This window comes from Maylandia zebra, linkage group LG3, assembly GCF_041146795.1.
Source record: "Maylandia zebra isolate NMK-2024a linkage group LG3, Mzebra_GT3a, whole genome shotgun sequence".
In the NCBI taxonomy this organism is placed as follows: Eukaryota; Metazoa; Chordata; class Actinopteri; order Cichliformes; family Cichlidae; genus Maylandia; species Maylandia zebra.
In genome coordinates this window covers 24009302-24030638 of record NC_135169.1, presented here as the reverse complement: position 1 = coordinate 24030638, position 21337 = coordinate 24009302, and the positions used below count along the sequence as shown (strand labels likewise).

Here is a 21337-nt window from a genome sequence, read left to right as displayed (position 1 = left end):
GGACACCCCCCATAATCTTTAGTTACAATATTATAGTTAGTTAAATGGTCTGATTGTTCAAATCTGTATTTTCTTTGATTGTGGTAAAATAATGTGTGCCCCAGTCTCCAAAAATGACATAGTGCAGGAAGCGTAGTTATTCCTCCGTTACACCACAAGAGGGAGTATCCCCTAAAATGAGCAGCTCTAGCGGGAGTAAATAAGCCCAGCCACTACCCATAAGGCAGTGCGCCTATAAGAGTTGTGTGAGACTGCAAAAGTGTGTAACGTTGTGCTATGTCCATGTATATATTTGCAGATGCAGTAAAGGCGAACTCACAAAGCCACACTGGTTTCAATTCATTTTAATCCAAATGTGCAACATATATAAATAAAATTGAATTGAATAGAAATTGAATTGAATCATCACAAACTGAAATATAAATTTTATTTTTCAAATCTAAAATAAAACTGATACTTCTTTCTCTCACCCACCCAGGATCTGAAGTTCCCTTACATTTTTTCCAGTTCTACAGTTTGATTGTTAGTTACTAATTAATGAGGAGTTACTGAAGTACAAGCTTCTTTTTTTTAATTTGGTTTTGCTGTCTTTACAGATGTGGCAAGAGACTGAAAACTTGCTGTTGTTTGAAGATATTTCATAACCAGCTCTGCACAGAAGCTGAAGCAGAGAGCAGCCTGTTGCTTTTACAGTATAATACTTGTAATAAAAGTACAGTAACGGTAATTAGTGACCGAGCAGGAGCTAAGGAGCTTGGAAAGAAAAGTGTCTGGACTTCTTTAAGTTGCCTGAAGACGTTTCACCTGTCATCCGAGAAGCTTCCTCAGTTCTAGGGTCAAATGGTTTAGAGTCCCAGATTTAAGCCCTGTGGGAGTAACCCACCGAGAGAGTAAAGTAAAGTAAAAAAAGTAAAGTGTGCGTGTTAGTCCCCATAGGGAAATAGTTCCTCTGCATTTAACCCATTCACTCAGTGAAGCAGTGGGCAGCCACCAGTGCAGCGCTCGGGGAGCGGTGTGTAGGGACGGTACCTTGCTCAGGGGTACCTCAGGGTAGCCGTTCAGTGGAGTCGAACCCCCGACCTTCCGATCATGGGCCCACCACTCTACCTACTGAGCTATCCAATGGACCCCCTAATGATCCTCTACCTAATCACATGAGCCAAGGATGAAAGTTTCAGCCACCATCTCCAGTGCCAAAGCCCTCCATCGAACCTCACCATACAAGAATAGAAGGCCATCGCTTCTCTCAGCAAAGACCACAACATCATCATATTACCAGATGACAAAGGAAGGTGCACCGTGGTTCTAAACACAACGGATTACCACACAAAGATCACTTCTCTCTTCAGTGATATCAATACCTACGAAGCCTTAAAGCGAGACCCCACAGGCAGCTACAAAAACAAAGTTATCACCTGCCTTCAAGAACTTGAAAAGGACAAAATCATTGACCGCCCCAAATATCATCGCCTATATCCCGGGGATGCCAAACCCTGCATGTACGGATTTCCTAAGATCCACAAAGAAGGGGTGCCACTCAGACCCATTGTAAGCAGCATAAACTCAGCCACTTACATTTCGAAACACCTTGCTACCATCCTAGCACCTCTTGTGGGGAATACCCCCACATCACATCAAGAACCCCTTCGACTTCACCGACAAGGTCCAGAAACTTACCATGGATCCAGATGAAATCAGAGAAGACAGCTCTGTGGAAGACCAAACCAACTTCATCCACAATCAGATTTGCACACGGTTAGACCTCTGCCTTACCACCTGGGTCAAAACCCAAACACAAGAACTGGAATCCTTCACTGCGCACATTAACCCTTTAACCCTTTACAGCCGATCGGAGCGGGCACGCTCTGTTTTGCGTAACTATTTTTAAATCCCAGTAGCACTGCAACCACGTAAGCTAGCTCAAAAAAATTTTTTGCATATGAAACGGAGGAGTTGTACTCACATCTTATGCCATCAGCTTGTCCTCGGTCACGGTTTCCTTCCACATAAAGCTTTGCAAAAACTGCATAAAAAGCGCTTGCAGGAACAAAAACATAATATTCCAGAAACACGCTGTGCCGGTCCGATCAGCTGTTCATAACACTTCCTACGTTGGAATAGACGTCAGCGCGAACTTTTGCATTTCCGCCATTACCTGCCCAAAACCGGAAGTGACGTCATTTTCGCGGAAATGTAGTCTTTTTTACTATCAGGCCCTCAGAGCCTATACTCGTCTTTTTAAAAGTTATCTTTGACTTTATGACTTTCTGTGTCGTTTCTGGGATGCTTAGGACTCATACTGCACTGCTGGAAATAGTTTATTTTGATGCATATGCTGCTTTTTTGCAAATTTGCAGTATAATATTTATTTTCGTTTTTCCTGCAGTGTATAAAAATTGGTGTATTTCAAAAATAAAACTATGAAGACACTCAAAATAAATTTCCTGTGGTGGGAAACTATTTTGTGCAACTTTTTTGTATTTACAGTTTTGAGGGATAAGCCTCTTAAATTTCTCTAACTAGAAATATATGTTAAAAAAACAAAAACGATTTTCAATTTTTTTTGTAGTTTATTGCACTTTTTTGCAATTTATGTAATTACTATGCACTTAATGAACACATATTATTAAAATCTGGGCTATAATGGTTGTATTGATGTATAGCAACTTGAAATGCTCCCAAAAATGGCTCCACAGCAGGTAAAAATATGATATAAGCTCTGGCGGACTTGGTTCTATGGTAGGTCTTAAAGGGTTAAAACCCTCTGGAGCGGGCACGCTCTGTTTTGCGCAACTATTTTTAAATCCCCGTAGAACTGGAACCACGTAAGATAATTTTTTTGCATGTGAAACCGGAGGAGTTGTTCTTACATATTATGCCAGTCCAAAGTCACAGTTTCCTTCCACATAAAGCTTTGCAAAAACTGCGAGGAAAGCACTTGCAGCAACAAAAATATAATATTCTAGAAACACATCAGCTGTTCATAAAACTTCCTAGGTTGGAATAGATGTCAGCGCAAACTATTGCATGTCTGCCATTACCTGCCCCAAACCGGAAGTGACGTCATTTTTGCGGAAAATTTACTTTTTTACCTTTGGGGCCTTCTAAGCCTACCCTGGTGTTTTTAAAAGTCATGTTTGACTTCATGCTTTTCTAAATAGTTTCTGCATTGCACTGCTGGAAATACTTGATGCACATGCTGGTTTTTTTTTTTCTTTTTGCAAATTTGCATTATAATATTTATTTTCGTTTTTCCTGCAGTATATAAAAAAATGGCGTATCTTAAAAATAACACTATGAAGACACTCAGGATAAATTTCCTGTTGTTGGAAACTATTTTGTGCAACTTTTTTGTATTTACAGTTCTGAGGGATAAACCTCTTGAATTTCTCTAATTAGAAATATGTTTAAAAAAAACAAAAACGAATTAATTTTTTTTCTTGTTTATTGCATGTTTTTTTTTTTTTGCAATTTATGTAGTTATTGTTGACTTAATCAGAATCAGAATACTTTATTAATCCCGAAGGAAATTAGATTTACAGGAGGCAGCACGCTAATGGCTCATGCACACTTACAAAGGGACCTTCTGACCAACTTTACACAAACATCACATTGGGGAGACATGTCAGAAAGGTAGGCTGATAGGAAAAAAAACAACGAAAATACATAACATGAGGTAAGAGGAGGAGAAAAAAAACTCCACTCAGACTGAGCTCCTAGTGGGAGAACAGTTTGATAACAGAAAAAACACCTCAGCACAAAAAGCACATGACTATCAATACACCATAGAAACACAAGACAAGCAACAGGGGCGGGTAAGGGTAAGAGAGAGCCGGTGTAGACAGCGGATCCGGTCCTGCGCTGGTCCAGTTGACTGCCATCTTCGCCGGTAGGGCACAAGCATCGAAGACGAGGGGGGATCAGTGTGTGCATATCAGTGTATGTGTGTGTGTGTGTCCAGAGTTCAGCTGAGACAGTGTCCTTCGCCCTGCCAGGCTAAATAAACAGTCTTCCAGCCAACCCAGGTGGCCTTGCATGGAATGGGGGGAACAGTCTAAACACAGTCGTTATCAGGGGTTTTTGTTCAGCTCCAGCCTTGAGGCCGCAGCTGGCGCCGAAGGGGTCTCCGCATGAAGTGATGATGGTTTTTACTTTAGTGCGAACAACTCATATGAATTTCAAAGCTGTTCTAACAGTCCAACACTGGTCTCTCAATCTCCCGTTGGAGAGCCGTGAGCTTTCTATGATGTTATCCAAACTGCTCAAAGAGCAGGTTCTGAGAACTCACGACCGCAGTGCACTTCCCAAGATTTGATCCAATTTGCACTCAAAGTGGTATTCATATATATATATATATCTATATATATATAGATATATATATGCGCACACCCCACTTTCAGTTATTTATTTGTAAAAAAATGTTCTGAATCATGTATGATTTTGGTTCCACTTCTCACGTGTACACCACTTTGTATTGGTCTTTCACGTAGAATTCCAAAAAAATTGATTCATGTTTGTGGCTGTAATGTGACAAAATGTGGAAAAGTTCAAGGGGGCCAAATACTTTTGCAAGCCACTGTACGTATTAGAGAACAAGAAAAATGTTTGACTTATTTTGTAGAAAAAAAATAGTTTTCAAAAATCGTACTGTTTTGTTTGTGTTACAGGAAAAATGATTCTATGTTTCTTTACCTTCTTTTAAATGTACAAAGATGCCTTTTGTCTGCCCTTTGCCTATGGTTAGATTAGTTTAGAATTATCTTTTTAGACTTTCTCAGCAAAGACATACTGTTTTGGGACATATTGTTTTAGATTGTTTTATCTCTCACAGCCTTCTCCCAGCTCTCTGCTGACGAGACTAGCGCCACATATGGAGTTGTTTATTTTATTTGTTTTGTATTTTCTTATCCTGTTCTCACTGTCTTTCCTATAAAAATTACCAAGCCACTGTGCATGGTGTGAGTTGTCCTTAGCAGCTCACCCGTGTACACGTTTGATAAAGAAAGTAACTTTGTCTCATTGTGTCTTTATTTCTCCTGGGTTTTTTACAGAGTTTTCCCCCAACATTTCTTGGTCCTTCGAGCCGGATCGCCTCCATCGTGTCCCATCTCCGTGACCAGTCCACGTTGCTCGTCTGTCGACAGCCCACACACTAGGTGTGTGGTCAAAGACCAAGGGCGTTAAATTCGAGTCTTGGCCAACGTTCTTAGAAAGCGACCCACGGTGGTGGGGCCCGATCGAGGTGGACCAGACCCGGCGACACTGACCAGGTAGATACAGACACACTGACACAATCTTGCGTAAAATCGTATTTTAAATTCAGGGAATTTAAAATAGCGAAAGTAGCTCGTCGTGACTGGAAGCTCCCCACTTCTGTGGGTTTAAAGTAGCTCGTCGGCTGGTAGCTTGGAGCTCGTCGACTGGAAGCTCCCCACTCTTGTGGGTTAGGTTTGGAGCTCTGGGTAGCTCCCCCAGCTGGGTCAAGGGAATAAGTAGCTCGTCTACAGAAAGACTGGCAGCTCCCCTTATGATAAGGGTTCCGATCGCGCGAATAAGTGTGAATGTATGTGTGTGTATTGTTTTAATTAACGGAGCAAGCTGAATTTTCACGGTCCAATAAGAGACTGAGCTGCTCCTACTGTGTTTTTCTTTTACTGCTGTTCACTGACGTGCTGGTGAGTTGAGAGAACGGTCGAGTTCCGTCTCGTAAAGTTCACACCGCTTTTGGAAATAGTCCGAAAGTAGAAGGGCGTGTGAGCAACCACTCTCGTCTCTAATACCAGCGAAGGTGATAGCAGCTGTATTGTGTATATATTACTTAAACAAAAAATAAGTAAATACATAAATAAGATGGGTAAACAAGCAAGTGAAATTAAAACTCACTCCTGCTGACGAGCAGTGGTGAGAAAAGAAAAGTCCAGACGCCGGACAAAAACAGTGTCTGTAAACTGAGAGATTTAAGAAAACAAAATATAGACAGTCAGAAGAACAGAACTCAACTGCCAGTTTAGTAAAACCAGAAGACGAGACACTGTGCAGTTCCCACAATCCTTTTAGTAAACCATCACTCATTCCTGCAGCCGCATCTGCAGCAACACCCATATCAGGAAGAACATAATAATCCCTTATTAAGTGAAAACTAGAGATCGCAGTAGTTTTGTAGTAGTTTAAAAGGGTTGAAAACAGACCCCACTGAGTAGATATAAATATAAAAAGTACGAAATAAAGATGAACAAAGGGAAAGTTACAGTAGAAATTATCTTTAGAATATTTGAAATTAATAATAGCAAGGATAACAACCTGTAAAGTGATATTAACAATGAAACACAGTTGGCATGATGACCATGCCCACAATGTATAAAATGAATATAAAGCAAATAATTCACACGAAAATATTTTAATAACATAAATAAAGTATATTAAGGCTGTGTCACTGTTCAGCCAATGACAGTGTGTGAAAAGGTAACTGTCTCCACCTTGGGAAAAGGATGATTCTGCAGGTCATCTGAAGCCCTTGATGGATACAAAATAAAATATAAATAATATATTATAATAGAACTGCCTGGTCCGCCATGCAACAGAGAGAACAAATGTGACCGCAGATTGGATGAATTCTAAATTATCTGTTTGCTGAATAAGATGATCCTAACTAACAAATTGGCTCAGGAGTAGTATAATGGTACACACTGATAAAATATTATAATATGCTATTGCTGTTATATAAGACAAAGAGGATAATATTAACAATGACATAATATTAATATGAAGAGGCACCTTAATCGGTTATGATGTAAGGTGGATAACTGTTAAGCAGTAGTCTGCATCAAGCTTAAGGTTTGCTAAAACTCAGTGTAATGACATGTGAGATGAAGACAATACAGAGAATAACTAAACTAATGAAGTGCATAGAGGCACTTGACCAGCTTGAAACCTATCATCTTAGAATGACACATTGCTGAGATATAGAGCACACCTATAATAACAACCAATAAGCAAAACCCTGTAGCCAACAGCTACAACTACAGGATTGAGAAGCTGAATTAAATATGTAGACACTGCTAAGCTGATGAGCATGTTCCACATTTTCTTTTCTTTTTATTTATTTGTTTCTTTTAGAGCAGAAGCTGCTGTAACACACCCAAAGAAAGACTCTAGGTCTGACCAACCGTTTCAGTCATGGGCAAAAAGATGACAGTCAATAAAATTCTAAAAGATAATTTATTGACAAAAAATATATCAAGAGATAAAAGATAAAACAGTCCAGTGTCCCACTTAAGAATTGTATAAAAACACACAGTCCCAAGGCCAGAGCCAGCTATGCCACACGGCCAAGTTACACTCCACATGTTGCCTTTAACAGGGTTAGAAGTTGTCCTTGGAGACCCACCACCCTGCAAGCATATAGTCAGTGGTCACTCAAGCCTCTGGAACTCTGCTGCCTTTAGGCTGTGGCATATAATAGGCCCTGGACTGTACAGAGAGACAAAACAACACAGCAGTGTTTGTAGTGTGGGCTATATGTAGACCAGTGTATCAGTGCAATCAAGTACACCTGCCTCTAATTAGTCCAACCCCATTCCAGCCATTGGCTCACCAAAATGTGACAAACACAAAACCACTCCCAACCCAGTGCAACTTCACACAATAATATAAAACTGAATTAACACAGGCACATTAGTCTACCATGTTACAAGCTGCATGCTATTACAAGCCAACATATGCAGACTTCTGCCTTGTTCGGGTGGCAGCATTTTTCTTTTTCTTTTGTGTCCTGACACGTTTATGTTTTTTGTTTTTGTTTGATTATTTTGTTGGTTTTGGAAACGAATTTAAACGAACTTGTGACAATACTTGAGAATCACAGTGACACATAGTGATTAGGCATATGATTGAAAAATGCCTAGGTTTAGAGCTGTGAGCTATGAGCTGTGAGCAATGCAAAGTTAAATATATATATTTGTATAAATGGGAAACAACCCTAACTTGAAAGTTTGAAATGTGTGAGATCCATGCATTGTTTGAAGAACTAGAAATTATCTAAAACTGCCTTAAGTGAAAATGTAGAGTTGCATCTATTCTCCCAAACAAAAAAAACAAAAAACAAAAAAAGGGAGAAGAAGCATTCTGTAACTTAGAAATAAGGCTGACGTGTTGACAACAGACTAAAACACTAATTCGCAGGTGGCTATCAGGAACAGAGAGGCGAGCAAAGTCACAAACACCAAGGCTGCAGACAGCCACGCAGAAACATCAGATAACATAGAGACAACGCCTGCTAGAACCGTGGAGAGGAAGGTCACTTCACACGAGATTGTTGCGCATGTGAAATACACAAAGATAAACAAATAACCATTTATATAGACAGCCAGTATGTTTTCTCTGCTGTGCATCATTTTGCAAAAAATCTGGAAAACCAGAGGAATGATTACACCAACTGGCAAACCAGCATGCCAACCTCTTACAACGCCTACTGACTCTTTCATTACTACAGGCAACAATTTTGCTGACAGAGCAGCAAAATAGGCGGCACAACAGGCAAACATCACATTGATGGCAGTAAACACACATCAGATTCCACTGGATGTGTTGAAAAATGAACAAAAACAGCAAGCACAGCAGAGCAGGCAAAATGGCTAAAACACGGTGCAGTTCTGACAAACGACTTAATGATGTGTTATGGCAAGCCAGTGTTGCCAAAATTCCTCCACAAAATGGCGGCATTAGTGACTCATGGCTGTACGCATTTGTCAACGGGGGGACTGACCAGTATTGTCAACTCTCATTTCTACACTGTAAATTCTACACAATACTCTCATTTCTACACTGTAAATTCTACACTGTAAATTTTGAAACCTCAGCAAAACAATTTGTCAGAACATGCATGACGTGTCAAAAATATAATGCTCAGGGAAACCTGAGACCACACAATCCATATGGACTTTATTGAGCTAAATGAATGCCAAGGGTAAAAATACACCCTAGTGGTTATAGATGTATTCTCAAAGTGGCCAGAAATCTACCCAGTGAAAAAGGCAGATACAATTTCAGTAGCAAAATGTATGTCTAAGTTGTAGGAAAATAAAGAGATGATTGTAAATGACGAAGAATGTAATGATGTCTATCAAGTGTCTTGCAGATCACAGCCCGGTGACTGGGTTCTGATCAAAGTGCTCCAAAGGAAAAACTGGAGCTTGCAAAATAGCGGAACGACCATCTTGCATCCATCAGAGCCAGTAAGTGAAGCCATCTAAACACAGCTGACGGCAGGCTCGCCCACTTGTTGTGATCTCGCCCGGTGGAGGGGTCAGCTTTCCTGGCCGGGGGGTCTACTTGCGACAGGAGGGTGTGTCCCGTCGTCATGAGGTGGTGGCTCTTAACAACTGCAGCGGCCCTGACCATGGCCGGGCTCCTCACCTTTGCTTCCGTGAGGGACAACAAGTCACGTTATATGGAGAAAAGGCAGACACTGTATGACAAAGGAAAGTACACCAAGTTTCCCCATGGCTATGCCACTAATTTCTGGTGGCAGTTTATGAACACTACAGCTTACTTGAATAATAAAACTGACTGCTATGCAAATACATATGCACTTTCTGCCCACCGAGGAACGAGAGGAAGTGTATGGACTGTTCACTCAACGAAACCTGTGCCAGTAACACGACGCTGATGAGCCTCAACTGTCGCTCAAACTACAGCTACCGAATGCCACTACAAACAAAGACTCAGTACCAGACAGGATGTGCACGGACGGCACCCAGCAGTAGAGGAACCAGAGTTTTGGCTGACTGGTACTTCCTATGTGGCAACAAGGCTTATCTGTCACTCCCTGAAGGTTGGGGAGGTCTGTGCGCCCTGGTGGAATTATCAGATCACGTTTTCTTCATGCAAAGTGTTGCACATCACCCAAGCAGCCGGCAGAGACGTGAAGTGGACATCGCCTCCCCCAATTCTTTCGGCATTACAGTGGACACTGGAGTGCCAGGAGAGTTTCGCATCTGGGGAGGAGGAGTGAAATTCTTACAGAGCTTGATCCCCGGCATTGGAGTTGCCGAGGTGCGGGATCACGTGGAGATCAACCGATATGCTCTGCTACGACACATCAACTTGACTAAGACCCTGGGAACCGTCTTAGCAGGAGAACAGCAGGCCATCAGAACGATGGTGCTGCAGAACAGACTGACTCTAGACCTGCTAACAGCATCACAAGGAGGAGTTTGCAAGCTGATCGGGGAAACATGTTGCACTTTTATCCCTGATGGATACAAAGCTGGAGGAGACATTTATGAAGCTTTGCAGAATTTGTCCATTCTGCAAAAATATGTCACTGACCACACATCTGGAGCAGCTACACCGCCATGTCTAAGAGTAATGATTTCAAAGATGATAACAACTACAATGACTGCTTATATTGCCGTGCCTGAAGAAGAACAACATCCCGTTGCAATTCTGTTAGAGGAGAACTTGTACTAGCTGCTAATAAATGATGTGGTGATTAAAAATGACTTGTCAAGTGATCATGCACTGATTAAAACATTAGTAGGTTATGCAAGTTTTCATGCTATTATTTTTTGAAGTCTTCAGTTTTAAACATAAAGTTTTCATTTTAAATATGAAGTTTTCATTATTTTACATATAAAGTTTTCAATTTAAGGTTTGCATCATTTTAAATATAAGGTTTTCATCCTTGTATTTTTTGAAGTTTTCATTTTAGTTTTCATCCTTTTATTTTTTGTAGTTTTAGTTTTATTATTTTTTCTTGTTTATTCCACTTGTTATTTCATTTACTATGTTTTTCTTTTTATTATTTTCTTTTGTTTTATTCTTTAGACCAAATGACTGCCATTTCTGCTATGCTGACATTTTGAAGATTTTGGAAATTAATAATTGCCTAACATACTTAATAAATAATTTTCATAGACAATTGTTGTATACATTTAAAATAAGTTAAACAGGGGGGAATGTTACAGGAAAAATGATTCTATGTTTCTTTACCTTCTTTTAAATGTACAAAGATGCCTTTTGTCTGCCCTTTGGCTATGGTTAGATTAGTTTAGAATTATCTTTTTAGACTTTCTCAGCAAAGACATACTGTTTTGGGACATATTGTTTTAGATTGTTTTATCTCTCACAGCCTTCTCCCAGCTCTCTGCTGACGAGACTAGCGCCACATATGGAGTTGTTTATTTTATTTGTTTTGTATTTTCTTATCCTGTTCTCACTGTCTTTCCTATAAAAATTACCAAGCCACTGTGCATGGTGTGAGTTGTCCTTAGCAGCTCACCCGTGTACACGTTTGATAAAGAAAGTAACTTTGTCTCATTGTGTCTTTATTTCTCCTGGGTTTTTTACAGAGTTTTCCCCCAACAGTTTGTTAGATTTTTTTTCTAACTACTGATTGCTAAGATGTGGAAGAACCGCTTTCTGACGCCAAAAAAGCATGTATATATACACTGAGAGTATAAGAAATAGAATTATCTAGAACTATATTACACACATTACAAATCTTGAATGATTCCTTTAAAAATTTAACACTACTTCAAATAATGTTTTATCACCAATTTTTATGACAGACAGGTTGAATGCAAAATTATGTGTGATAAGTAAGATTTTGTATTATCTTTCCACACAGATGTTTCCAATTGGTACAGAAAGACTGAAGATGCAGGACTTCAGGTTCATGTTGTAGAATTAGAGGACGCTGCAGTTACGCCAATCTGTGGCACACTGCTTATGAGGCGCAGACTGATGTCATCTGGCAGTCCGTATGACTGCAGTTTCTGTTTAATCTGGGGAGAAAGAAGGAGCAGTGAGAAAACATCGCCGCTCTCTCAAGTGTGGTTTTTCTTTGAAAAGTGGATCTGAGATGTCATCTGCAAAACAGTTTTAATATTTTTATGTTGAGGAAAATGTATATTTGTTGAAATATGTCATAACGTGAGTCATGAGCGCAGACTTTTAAATGACTCAAAATACATTTCTTGCCACACAGCATAATTATGCTCAGAGATTTCTCAGAGAAGTCCAGTGCGCCAGCTGAAATTCGTGAATGATATTGCTAAGCTGAGTCCCATTGTGTCACGTTCCGAATTGGAAATGATTATTGATGCTTTTGTTTCATCTCGCTTAGACTATTGTAATTCCTTGTTTACTTGCTTAAGCAATGCCTCCCTGGAACAACTGCAGGGTGTTCAGAATGCTGCTGCTAGGCTTCTGACAAAGCATCACAAATACTCCCATGCCACTCCCCTGCTGATTCAGCTGCATTGGCTCCCTGTCAAGTTCAGGGTCCAATATAAGATCATAATCATGACTTATAGGGCCCTGCACAGTGTAGCTCCAACTTACTTAAGTGATCTTCTTCTTTCTTATCACCCCAGCAGGTCCCTGAGGTCTTGTGACCAGGGGTTGCTGGTTGTCCCGCATACAAGGTTAAAAACAAAAGGTGACAGAGCGTTTGTATCAGTGGCTCCCAGACTCTGGAACTCACTCCCTTTGAGTTTGAGATCTGTGGACTCAGTCATGTCTTTTAAAAAGCAGTTAAAAACCTATCTGTTTAAACTCGCTTTTGGTTGATTTTGTTTTGTTTTAGATTTTAATGTCTGTTTTCTGTCTCTGTAAAGCACTTTGTGATTTTATCTTGAAAGGTGCTATATAAATAAAATTTTTACTTTTACTTTACTTAGTTGAAAATGTGAATACAAATTGTTATTTTCTTAATGAATACCAATATGAATTTTAAGCAAGTTTTCTTTTGCAGACTTTTAAGCTACTTTTGTTTTCTGGTTTTCATGACATGTGTTCTAATACATTTGTTATTCGCTGTATACAAGTATACACCACATGTCCAAAACGTTAGTGTTGCAGGAGGTCAGTTTGGACAGGGGTCAGTTTAACTCTGGATAAGAAAAATTCTAACCTGATTTAAGAAGAGATCCCTATTGATTTGAGACAAGTCCACTGTAGAAGACAACTTCATTTTCAGAGCTGCAACATCTAGAAACACAAAGACACCATGTTAGTCTCTAAACCAACAAGAACGTTTGGGTTGTTATTTTTTTTATGTAGTTTGTTAATTAACAGAGATGGTCGCCAGTGCGTTAAAAATAATGCTTTACTGTAATCTGATTACATTATTTTCAGGTAATGAGTAAAGTAAGTGATTACTATTTCAAAAAAGCAATTAAATTACTGTTACATTCACTGTTTACTTGTTTAAACACACTGCATTACTGCGTTACTAAACTGTGATTTTGTTTGTGAGAGTGTCTAATGACAATGATGCACGAGCGTGTGACGTCCATGTCAGGAACAGACGCGTGTAGGTCAACAATGATTAATATGGAGTGCGGGACAGAGTACGACCATGCAGCGTTTAAAGCTTGGAAATACTGACATTACTTTGAGTTTGATTCTGTGAAAAGTGACAAAAACATTAGCCCGCATGGGAAGAAAAGCTTCTTTTAAAGCAAAAAATTAAACTTTAAATCTGAGCAACCACCTAGTTCGCTGCCACTAGAATGTAGAATTCACAGAGAAACCCCCGGATCCCCCTATTGACATGACCGCTGTGGCACTGGGCAAATCTCCACCTGCTCCACTCCTGTTAAAAAGGTTATTTAAGAGCGACAGGACTTAGTGCCGCTTTGATTTTATTTATTTTTTGCTGTGTTTTACTTGCATCTATTTGAAAGAGTGTAAACACAAAAAAATATTTTATTTTATATGCTGAAATATGCAGGAAATAGGTTTAAATGTTAAACAAATTTCTTCCTTAATTTTTGCTTGATGCAATGTGTGTAAAGTTAAAAAAAAATTTAAGTAATAAAACAAGTTTTAAAAACAGACAAAACAGATTTTCTATATGCAGAAAAAATAGAATTGGGTTGAAATGTCTATTGCTTTATTACATTTTCAGGTTGTGTATCATGTTTTTTAAAAGTAACTAATTAATAAAGTAACTTACTTTTGAAAATAAGGAATCAGTAAAGTATGGGATTACTTTCTTGGAGAAGTAATCAGTAATTAGTGACTAACTACTATTTTCAGGTAACTTGACCAACACTGTTAACTAAGCTGGCCAGCCCTAGATTTTAACATACCACTCCACCCTCTAGTGGAGGTTTTGTGATAAAGATGAAAATGAAATTAAGATGATCCAGCACAATTCATTTTGGACTCTCCATTTGGTTTGATTCATTTTTAATGCAAGTACTAGTTTCTGTTCTTCTACTATTTTCTATTTATTCTCTAAATCTGATAAGTCAGGCTAACTTTGATTTAGTCCAGGCCTTCATACTCACACGCTGGTGTATTGGGTGATGTAGTTGGCAATGCTGTAAAAAGTTGAAACAGAGGTTACTCATGAACTGTATCAGTTGTGTAGCTGTTGGTATTGGACGTTAAAACACTGCTCACCAACGGTCGCAATGACACATCGAAGCTCAGAGTGGTACTTGGCTGCCCTGTGAAAATAAATCAGTACAAGAGATTCTTTATCAAAATGCATTTTACATTATTTTTAATATACATTTTTTTAATGTTTAGAGAGTTTATCTTACAGTTACATATCTAAATAAAAATGTTTTTCAGTTTGGTACAGTTTGATGGATTTGGATTGACGTCAAAGAACATGAAAAGCAGTGCCTTATGAATAGCTTTAAAAAAAATTACCATCAGTAAGTTTACATGTAACTCTGCAAGTATAAAAAATAAAATCAAACTTATTTGTTGCACAATTATTTAATGCAGTCCCAACATCAAGTCTCCAAACCATTAAACGTTACTATCTTTGTTAGAAATGCTCTTCCAGTGAGGCAGGATTTCAGCAGGTAAAATGTGGGCTCAGTACCCTTCAACACTCAACAGTCATGATTTTATACTCAAAAGGACAAAAGCTTTAAGTATTTTTCTTATCAGACACTAACAAAATGGTGTGCACCAAATAATGAATCAGCTATGAAAGGAAAGATAACATGTGTATGCCTTTACAAGGAGAGACTTGTATGTTGCTGTGGACTTGGTATCTTATTAATTTGGACAGATTGAAAAAACTTAGGTTTTTAGCATTAAATTATAGTTAGTTGCAGTTAGTTATAGTTATAAGTTGGCACATTAACCTATGTTGCATTTAGTATTTACAGGTTTAAATGTGGAAACTGACTTGGCCAGTCTTCCTGTTCTTATCACAAATACAGTAAAAAGCTTTGTTTGCAGCTGGACCGTATACTGTGTTTGGACTCACTGTGTTGCTCTTCTTTCTCTTTCTTCTCATTGTTTTACTTACTGAGGCAGTTCTTGTTTTATAAAACATTGCCGTTTTTATCTGTTTCTGCTCTTCTTTCAACTATCAAGTTGATCTTGTCACACACATTCAGGTATGTATCTGTTGTTATGGAGTAATTCCTCAAAGGTATTTGACACACCCATGTCTACTGTCTTCAATGAATTTGGTTTCTTTTCTAAGTCTGCCTTCCATTTGTTTTGATACGATAATTAAAATGCCTGCGTCTGAAAGATTTACAGGAATGAAGGTTGGACGGAGTGAATATAAAAGCAAAATTAAAAAGTGCAGGCAATGAACTAAGCCAGTCAGTCCTCAAAGTTAAATAGTTTCATTGGAACAGAAGTAGACTCAAATGTATGTGCAAATTACATGTGCTCCATTTCACTTTGTTTTAATGAAAGTTTCAATATACTTTTGTGTAGGATCGTATTCATGAAACAGGATACTGACCCTAAAACAGCTTGGACAACAAAACAAATGGGGTGGCTTTGTCCAGCTACTGAGTTAGATGGCGTCCACGTCAGTGTGAACTGTCCTGGGCCTGTTTGACTTTCTGTTACTGTGTGCGGTGCGCTGAACAGCAGCTCAGAGATGCTTTAAAAAAAAAAAAACAAGAAAAAAGTGAGTTTTTAAAAAGTTTATGATCTACAATAAGAAAAAAGTGTTTACCTGTGACATGCTGTAAATGCTTCAACTATTAGAGTGAAATTTTGACCGGATATCAGACTTTTATATAATTTTTGAAATAATTATTTTAGATTTTATTTACTGTAAAAATCAAGCAATTTTGGCTAAAAAGCTATTTATTTTATTCTTGTTTCTCTTTAATTGTCTTAGCTTAACCTAGTGCTAGTACATCCTAACATCAGTATAAAACCGGTTGGGTTGCTGGCTTGTCAAACCTGTCTGTAGAAGCGCAGTTAGAAGTGTTAAAGTTACACAACTCAGAAGATAAGATTCATGATCTGATTAAATGAAAAACAGGTTTGATTTGTGCATTAAAGCTACATCTTAATTTTAGAAACAGTCAGTGCTGCAGGATGTGTTAATCATTGGTAATTTAACAAATAAAGCCTTTAATTCTATATTTAGAGATCTACTTACGTGGAGTTAAGTGTCTGTGCCTTGATGCTGATAGCCAGAGTTTGATTGACGTAGGTGTAGAGCTGGGTTCTGTGGGCTGGGGTTGGAGGCAGGAACATGGGTAGAAAGAGTCCCTCTGTGCACGATGGCACTGCAGGATCCACTGAAGCAACACACAAAGCAGTGATGACAATAATAAAGACATTTTTTAAGGATAGAAACTCTAACTCAGGGGTAGGGAACTCCAGGCCTCAAGTGCCGGTGTCCTGCAGGTTTTAGATGTGTCCTTGATCCAGCATAGCTGATTTAGATGGCTAAATTAGCTCCTCAACATGTGTTGAAGTTCTCCAGAGGCCTGGTAATGAACTAATCATTTGATTCAGGTGTGGTGACCCAGCGTGAGATCTAAAACCTGCAGGACACCAGCTCTCGAGGACTACCGTTCCCTATCCCTGCTCTAACTGGTCCACCAGGATTGTTTTTCTCATCTACAGGTAGCCAAGAGAAAGCTTTTTCCAAGTTCATAAGCAGCCATAAAGACAAGCTTTTTAAATCTTAAAAAATTTTGGATTTTCTGCAGTAAGGATAAAGTAATGTTAGCTTCAGGGTGAAAAGAAAAAAAGGCCAAAATAACAGGGCCATTAAGCAGGAGCCAGGAGAAATTATTTGTACCTCTCACGACAAACTGAACTGGCATTTTGCTGATAGCATCGTTGGTTGTTATTATTGTTTGTGTCCCGTTGGTTTGAGTCAACGTTATGTTCTGTCTGGGAAAGTCCTCTATCATCAGCTGTACCGCATACGGACCTTCATCACTGCTGTTTGTGGGGCTGAATGACAGAGTACAAGAGGACTGCAAGAAGACAAAAATTGGGCCATGAAGACACCTCACATAGAGTTTACACTTATCTAAATTAACAAAAAGCAGGGGTTTTGATTTGTTTTTTATACCAACTTTGCCAGATATGATATGAAATGATGCTATGATCAAGCATCATTGCAAGTAAGTAAGTAAAAATTAATTATTTAGAACTTTTCACAAAGTTACAACTATTTTTTTTACATTTACTGGTAGCCAAAGAAGAGAAGCAAAAAATTGAATAAGGTGTGACCTCTTGTTTGTGCCAATTAAAAGTCTTGCCGCAGCATTCTGTATAGTCTAAAGGCGAACCAAAGCTGATTTGTTGAAACAAGTAAAAAGACCATTACAATAATCCAATCAAGAAGAAATAAAAGCATGAATAATCATCTCAAGTTCTGCCTTTAACACCAGTAGGCTGAGTTTAGAAATGTTTCTTAGATGATAAAAACAGTTTCAAATTAGTTTGTTTGAAGTTTTTCTCAAGAGACATTGAACAACCAAATATGAGACCCAAGTCTCTTGATTTGGGTGTCCAAGACTTGCCCGAAACTTGATTGAACGGAAGAGCCTAAAAAACTGATATCCTGCTTAATTTCTGAAATCATAAGATCAGGAGCAACAATCAAAGTTTCTATTTTATCTGTATTTAACTGGAGGAAATTGTTGTTTAACCATTGTTTGATTCCTGACAATTATTTAAACAAGCCAATTTATATAACTCAGAAGCTTTGAAAGAAGTGTATAACTGAATGTCATCTGCATAGAGATGATAAGAAATATTATTGTAACATCTGATAATTTTGCCTAGAGGGAATATATAAAGCAAAAAGAGGATCGGACCTAAAACAGATCCTTGAGGTACCACAGAAGGCAAAGCTGATGTTTCGGACAACACTTGATTCATAAAGATAGTAAAAGATCAGATAGATACGGCATAAAGCATTTTAAAACAACACCAGTAATCCCGAACAAATCCTTAAGCCTATTTATCATGACACTGTGATCAACAGTATCAAAAGCAGAGGTTAGATCCAATATAACCAGAACGGTGTACTCTCCAGTGTCTGCTGCCATTAAAATGTCACTAGACACTTCAAGTAAGAAGCGTTTCAGTGGAGTACAATTTGCGGAAACCAGACTGGAAAAATGTCTAGAACATTGTTTTCTCCAAAAGGTTGTTAAGTTGTTCTGCAACCGATTTTTCTTTGACACAAATAATATGATATTGGCCTGTAACTGTCTGGAAGAGATGGACCTAAACTTTAATACTGGTTTAACAATAGCTTGCTTAAAAAAAGTTGGGAACTGAGCAGGTATAAAGAGAAGAATGAATTATTTCCTGAATACAGGTGCCAATAGAGTCAAACACACTAAAAAAAACTGATGGAGGAAGTGCGTCAGTGTGGTTTAAAGTCAGTTTCATATGACCAAGCAGAGCACTAATGTCCTCTAAGGTAACAGGAGCAAAAGAGGACCAGGCATCAGAAGTAAGCAAAGTGCAAATGTGATACTGAGAGGATGATGGAGAAATATTAGACCTGATGGCAGCGACCTTATTACAAAATAGTTTAAAAAATTCATTACAATCAGATTTAGTATAGATTGGTACACGAGGATTCATGTTTATGCCAACATGTCCCGTGTGACAAAAAGAGTAATAGCTGTTGCTTACTGGTGAAAGGCTGAGGACAGACGGTGGTGTGCAGGGACTACACTCTGAGAGTGATGCATCTCCATTTCTGCATTTCACTATGTCTCCATCAGGATCAAACATCAACAGGCTCAAATTTCTTGGACAGTTTGATGGAACTCTGAAAGAAAGTTAAAATAGAAATAAATGAATAAAAAATATAAAATAATCAAATTCATTCATTCATTTCTGTGAAATATCTGACACCATTTTTATATGTTCATGTTTGAAAACTACTCAGTACACCCACAGCCTGGACACTGTTCAGGTTTTATGGTTCAAGAGCTTCAAAATTGCATTAATGAAGGAGGACCAAAGGTTAATTTTTCCCTTTAAGACTTCTCTATCCTTATCCATCTCTACACAGAAACTTTCCGTGTCTGAAAGGCAATGAATTTACCAGAAGTGACACATAAAATTGTATGAATGTATGTATGTTTGTATAATTACTAAAAAAGAAATGGAGCCACAAACAGGGCTGACCTGATAGCTGGTATGATAGTGGTCTGTGGTGATGTGTTGGCTTTGCCAATGTCAGAGCGGATCCTCAGTTCCACCAGAGCCTGAATTTTAAATGATACAATGCCATTTTTGATGCCAAAGATCCAGTCTATGCCAGAGGCCCTGCAATAGAAATGAATGACTTCTCAGAAGTTGTGGTATTAAATTTCATTCCCCCTCAGTGACAAATCAACAACAAAGACTATATTTATGCATATGTAATTATGTATGGCTGCACTCACGGAATTGAAAACATAGAGTTGCTGGAAAAATACTGAGAGATGACTCCTTCAGTTTGGCACCACTCTCCACTTATCGGCTCATCGACCTTTTGTAGCACAAGTGGCTGACCGTTGATGTAGTAGGGCACACTGTACAAGCAGAGGCTGTAGCCCAACTTGTAATAAAGAATGCCCTGCAGATTTACAGTGAAGACATGTTTACCTAAATAATTTTAAAACTCACAAAGTAAATTTACTTGATTTTTTAAGAAAGTGTACTTACAGTGGAAGCTCCTGTTGAATTATTGCCACTTGGGTAGTAGTTCACCACTATACCATAAAAATTAGCCTGGACACAGACGAGCAGCAGCAGCAGCACCAGTGCAGAGAGCGACATGATGAATGTGATAAAGTCTCTGCACAAAAGAAAGTCATTAGGCAAAAGTAGGCTGGGGCATGTTGTAGTACGAGAAAAGTTTCATGGTTGTCTGTCTGACAATAATGTACTGTGAAGGCAGGGCTAATCCGGTTGCCAGGAACTTCAGACATTATCTTTGGTCTCCGTTTTTTTATTTTTTTTTATTTTAATATTTTATTTTTGTAAACTCTTTCAGCAGTGGTTGGTTAGAGGTGTCAGTGTGAGTTTTCTGGTTATTACAGTATGCCCTACTTGAAATGTCCCCTCCATCTTATGCAAGAGCAATGTTTGTCAGTAATGACCTTTTACTTCAGAATGCCCAACGAGAGGAAAACGTTTTCCTTTTGTAATTACAAAAACTTTGATAAACAAATCAGTTCAATAAAGTTTTATTTATATGGGCCCCGATTTACAATAAGTTGTAAACAACAAGTCACCTCAAGTTGTTTTATATTGTAAAGTAAAAGCATTAAAATAAGATATTTGAGTTTGAGTTTGAAATTGATAATGATTCATCTTAAAAATCCTGACACACTGCTCTCAGTATTAAAAACTACAGTGTTGTACACACACACAGAGGGAAACTCAACACATGTAAGTTTTTTGTGTTCACCACGACAGTATTTCAGGTCTCTAACCAAAGTCCATTTACTTGGAGACATGGGAAGCCGTGCCAATGTTTTGTATGTAAATTTAAAATTTATAAGTCATGAAACTGACGTTTCTGTCCCCCATGTGAAAATGGTTGCTTTGAACAACTATTTTTTCTCTTCTTTATATTCAGCATTACTGCTTTTGAGCTGCTTTTTGTTTTATTTACATCACCATTGGTGATGCAGAAATCCACTTTTTCTCTACTTTATTAAAACAGCTCAGCAAAATTATTTTACTTCTTAAGAAATTGCTTTGTTTTCCCAAATTAACTGCTTTTTACTTATTTCCAGAACACCCGATGTTCAAGGGATAGTCTTGATTGCTTGACAACCATGAAACAAATAAAAAATTGAGAATCCAGACGATAACGAAAACTCAGAGTGTCTGTGTAATGAATGGTGAAAAAGTTGCATTTAAATTTAAATTGTACACATAGCATACCTGAAGCCCACCAAAAGTAATAAAAGTTTGCTTAAGCACAATACAGGAAGCATAAATTCAATCTATTCCCTTTCATTGGGGTTTGTGTGATGGCTGCTGTTGCACCATGTGAACTACCAAAGGAATTTCATATCCACAGCATTTAGAACAGAAGAAAAGAACAGAATAACTTTAACCTCATATG

At 38.3% G+C, this 21337-nt stretch overlaps 1 protein-coding gene across 1 annotated transcript; it reads right to left on the bottom strand.

Moving 5' to 3' along the window:
* Positions 1-11372: 11372 nt before the first annotated feature.
* LOC106676790 (uncharacterized) lies at positions 11373-20037 on the bottom strand. Its single transcript, XM_024801891.2, has 11 exons — positions 19924-20037; positions 19662-19834; positions 19402-19542; positions 18901-19039; positions 17039-17219; positions 16388-16529; positions 15734-15877; positions 14416-14462; positions 14301-14333; positions 12917-12993; positions 11373-11786 (listed from the first exon to the last, which is right to left on the bottom strand). The coding sequence occupies exons 1-11, from the start codon at positions 20035-20037 to the stop codon at positions 11676-11678; spliced, it is 1302 nt and encodes a 433-aa protein (XP_024657659.2). The 3' UTR covers positions 11373-11675.
* Between the last annotated feature and the right edge of the window lie 1300 nt (positions 20038-21337).

What these genes read in the sequence shown, in the direction of transcription:
- LOC106676790 (XM_024801891.2), bottom strand. Translation starts at nt 20,037, where the DNA reads ATGTCGCTCTCTGCACTGGTGCTGCTGCTGCTGCTCGTCTGTGTCCAG. An exon ending in ATTCAACAGGAGCTTCCACT is followed by an intron (nt 19,835 to 19,923) that starts GTAAGTACACTT and finishes GTAAATCTGCAG; the next exon opens with GGCATTCTTTATTACAAGTT. An exon ending in CTGTCCTCAGCCTTTCACCA is followed by an intron (nt 17,220 to 18,900) that starts GTAAGCAACAGC and finishes GTCTTCTTGCAG; the next exon opens with TCCTCTTGTACTCTGTCATT.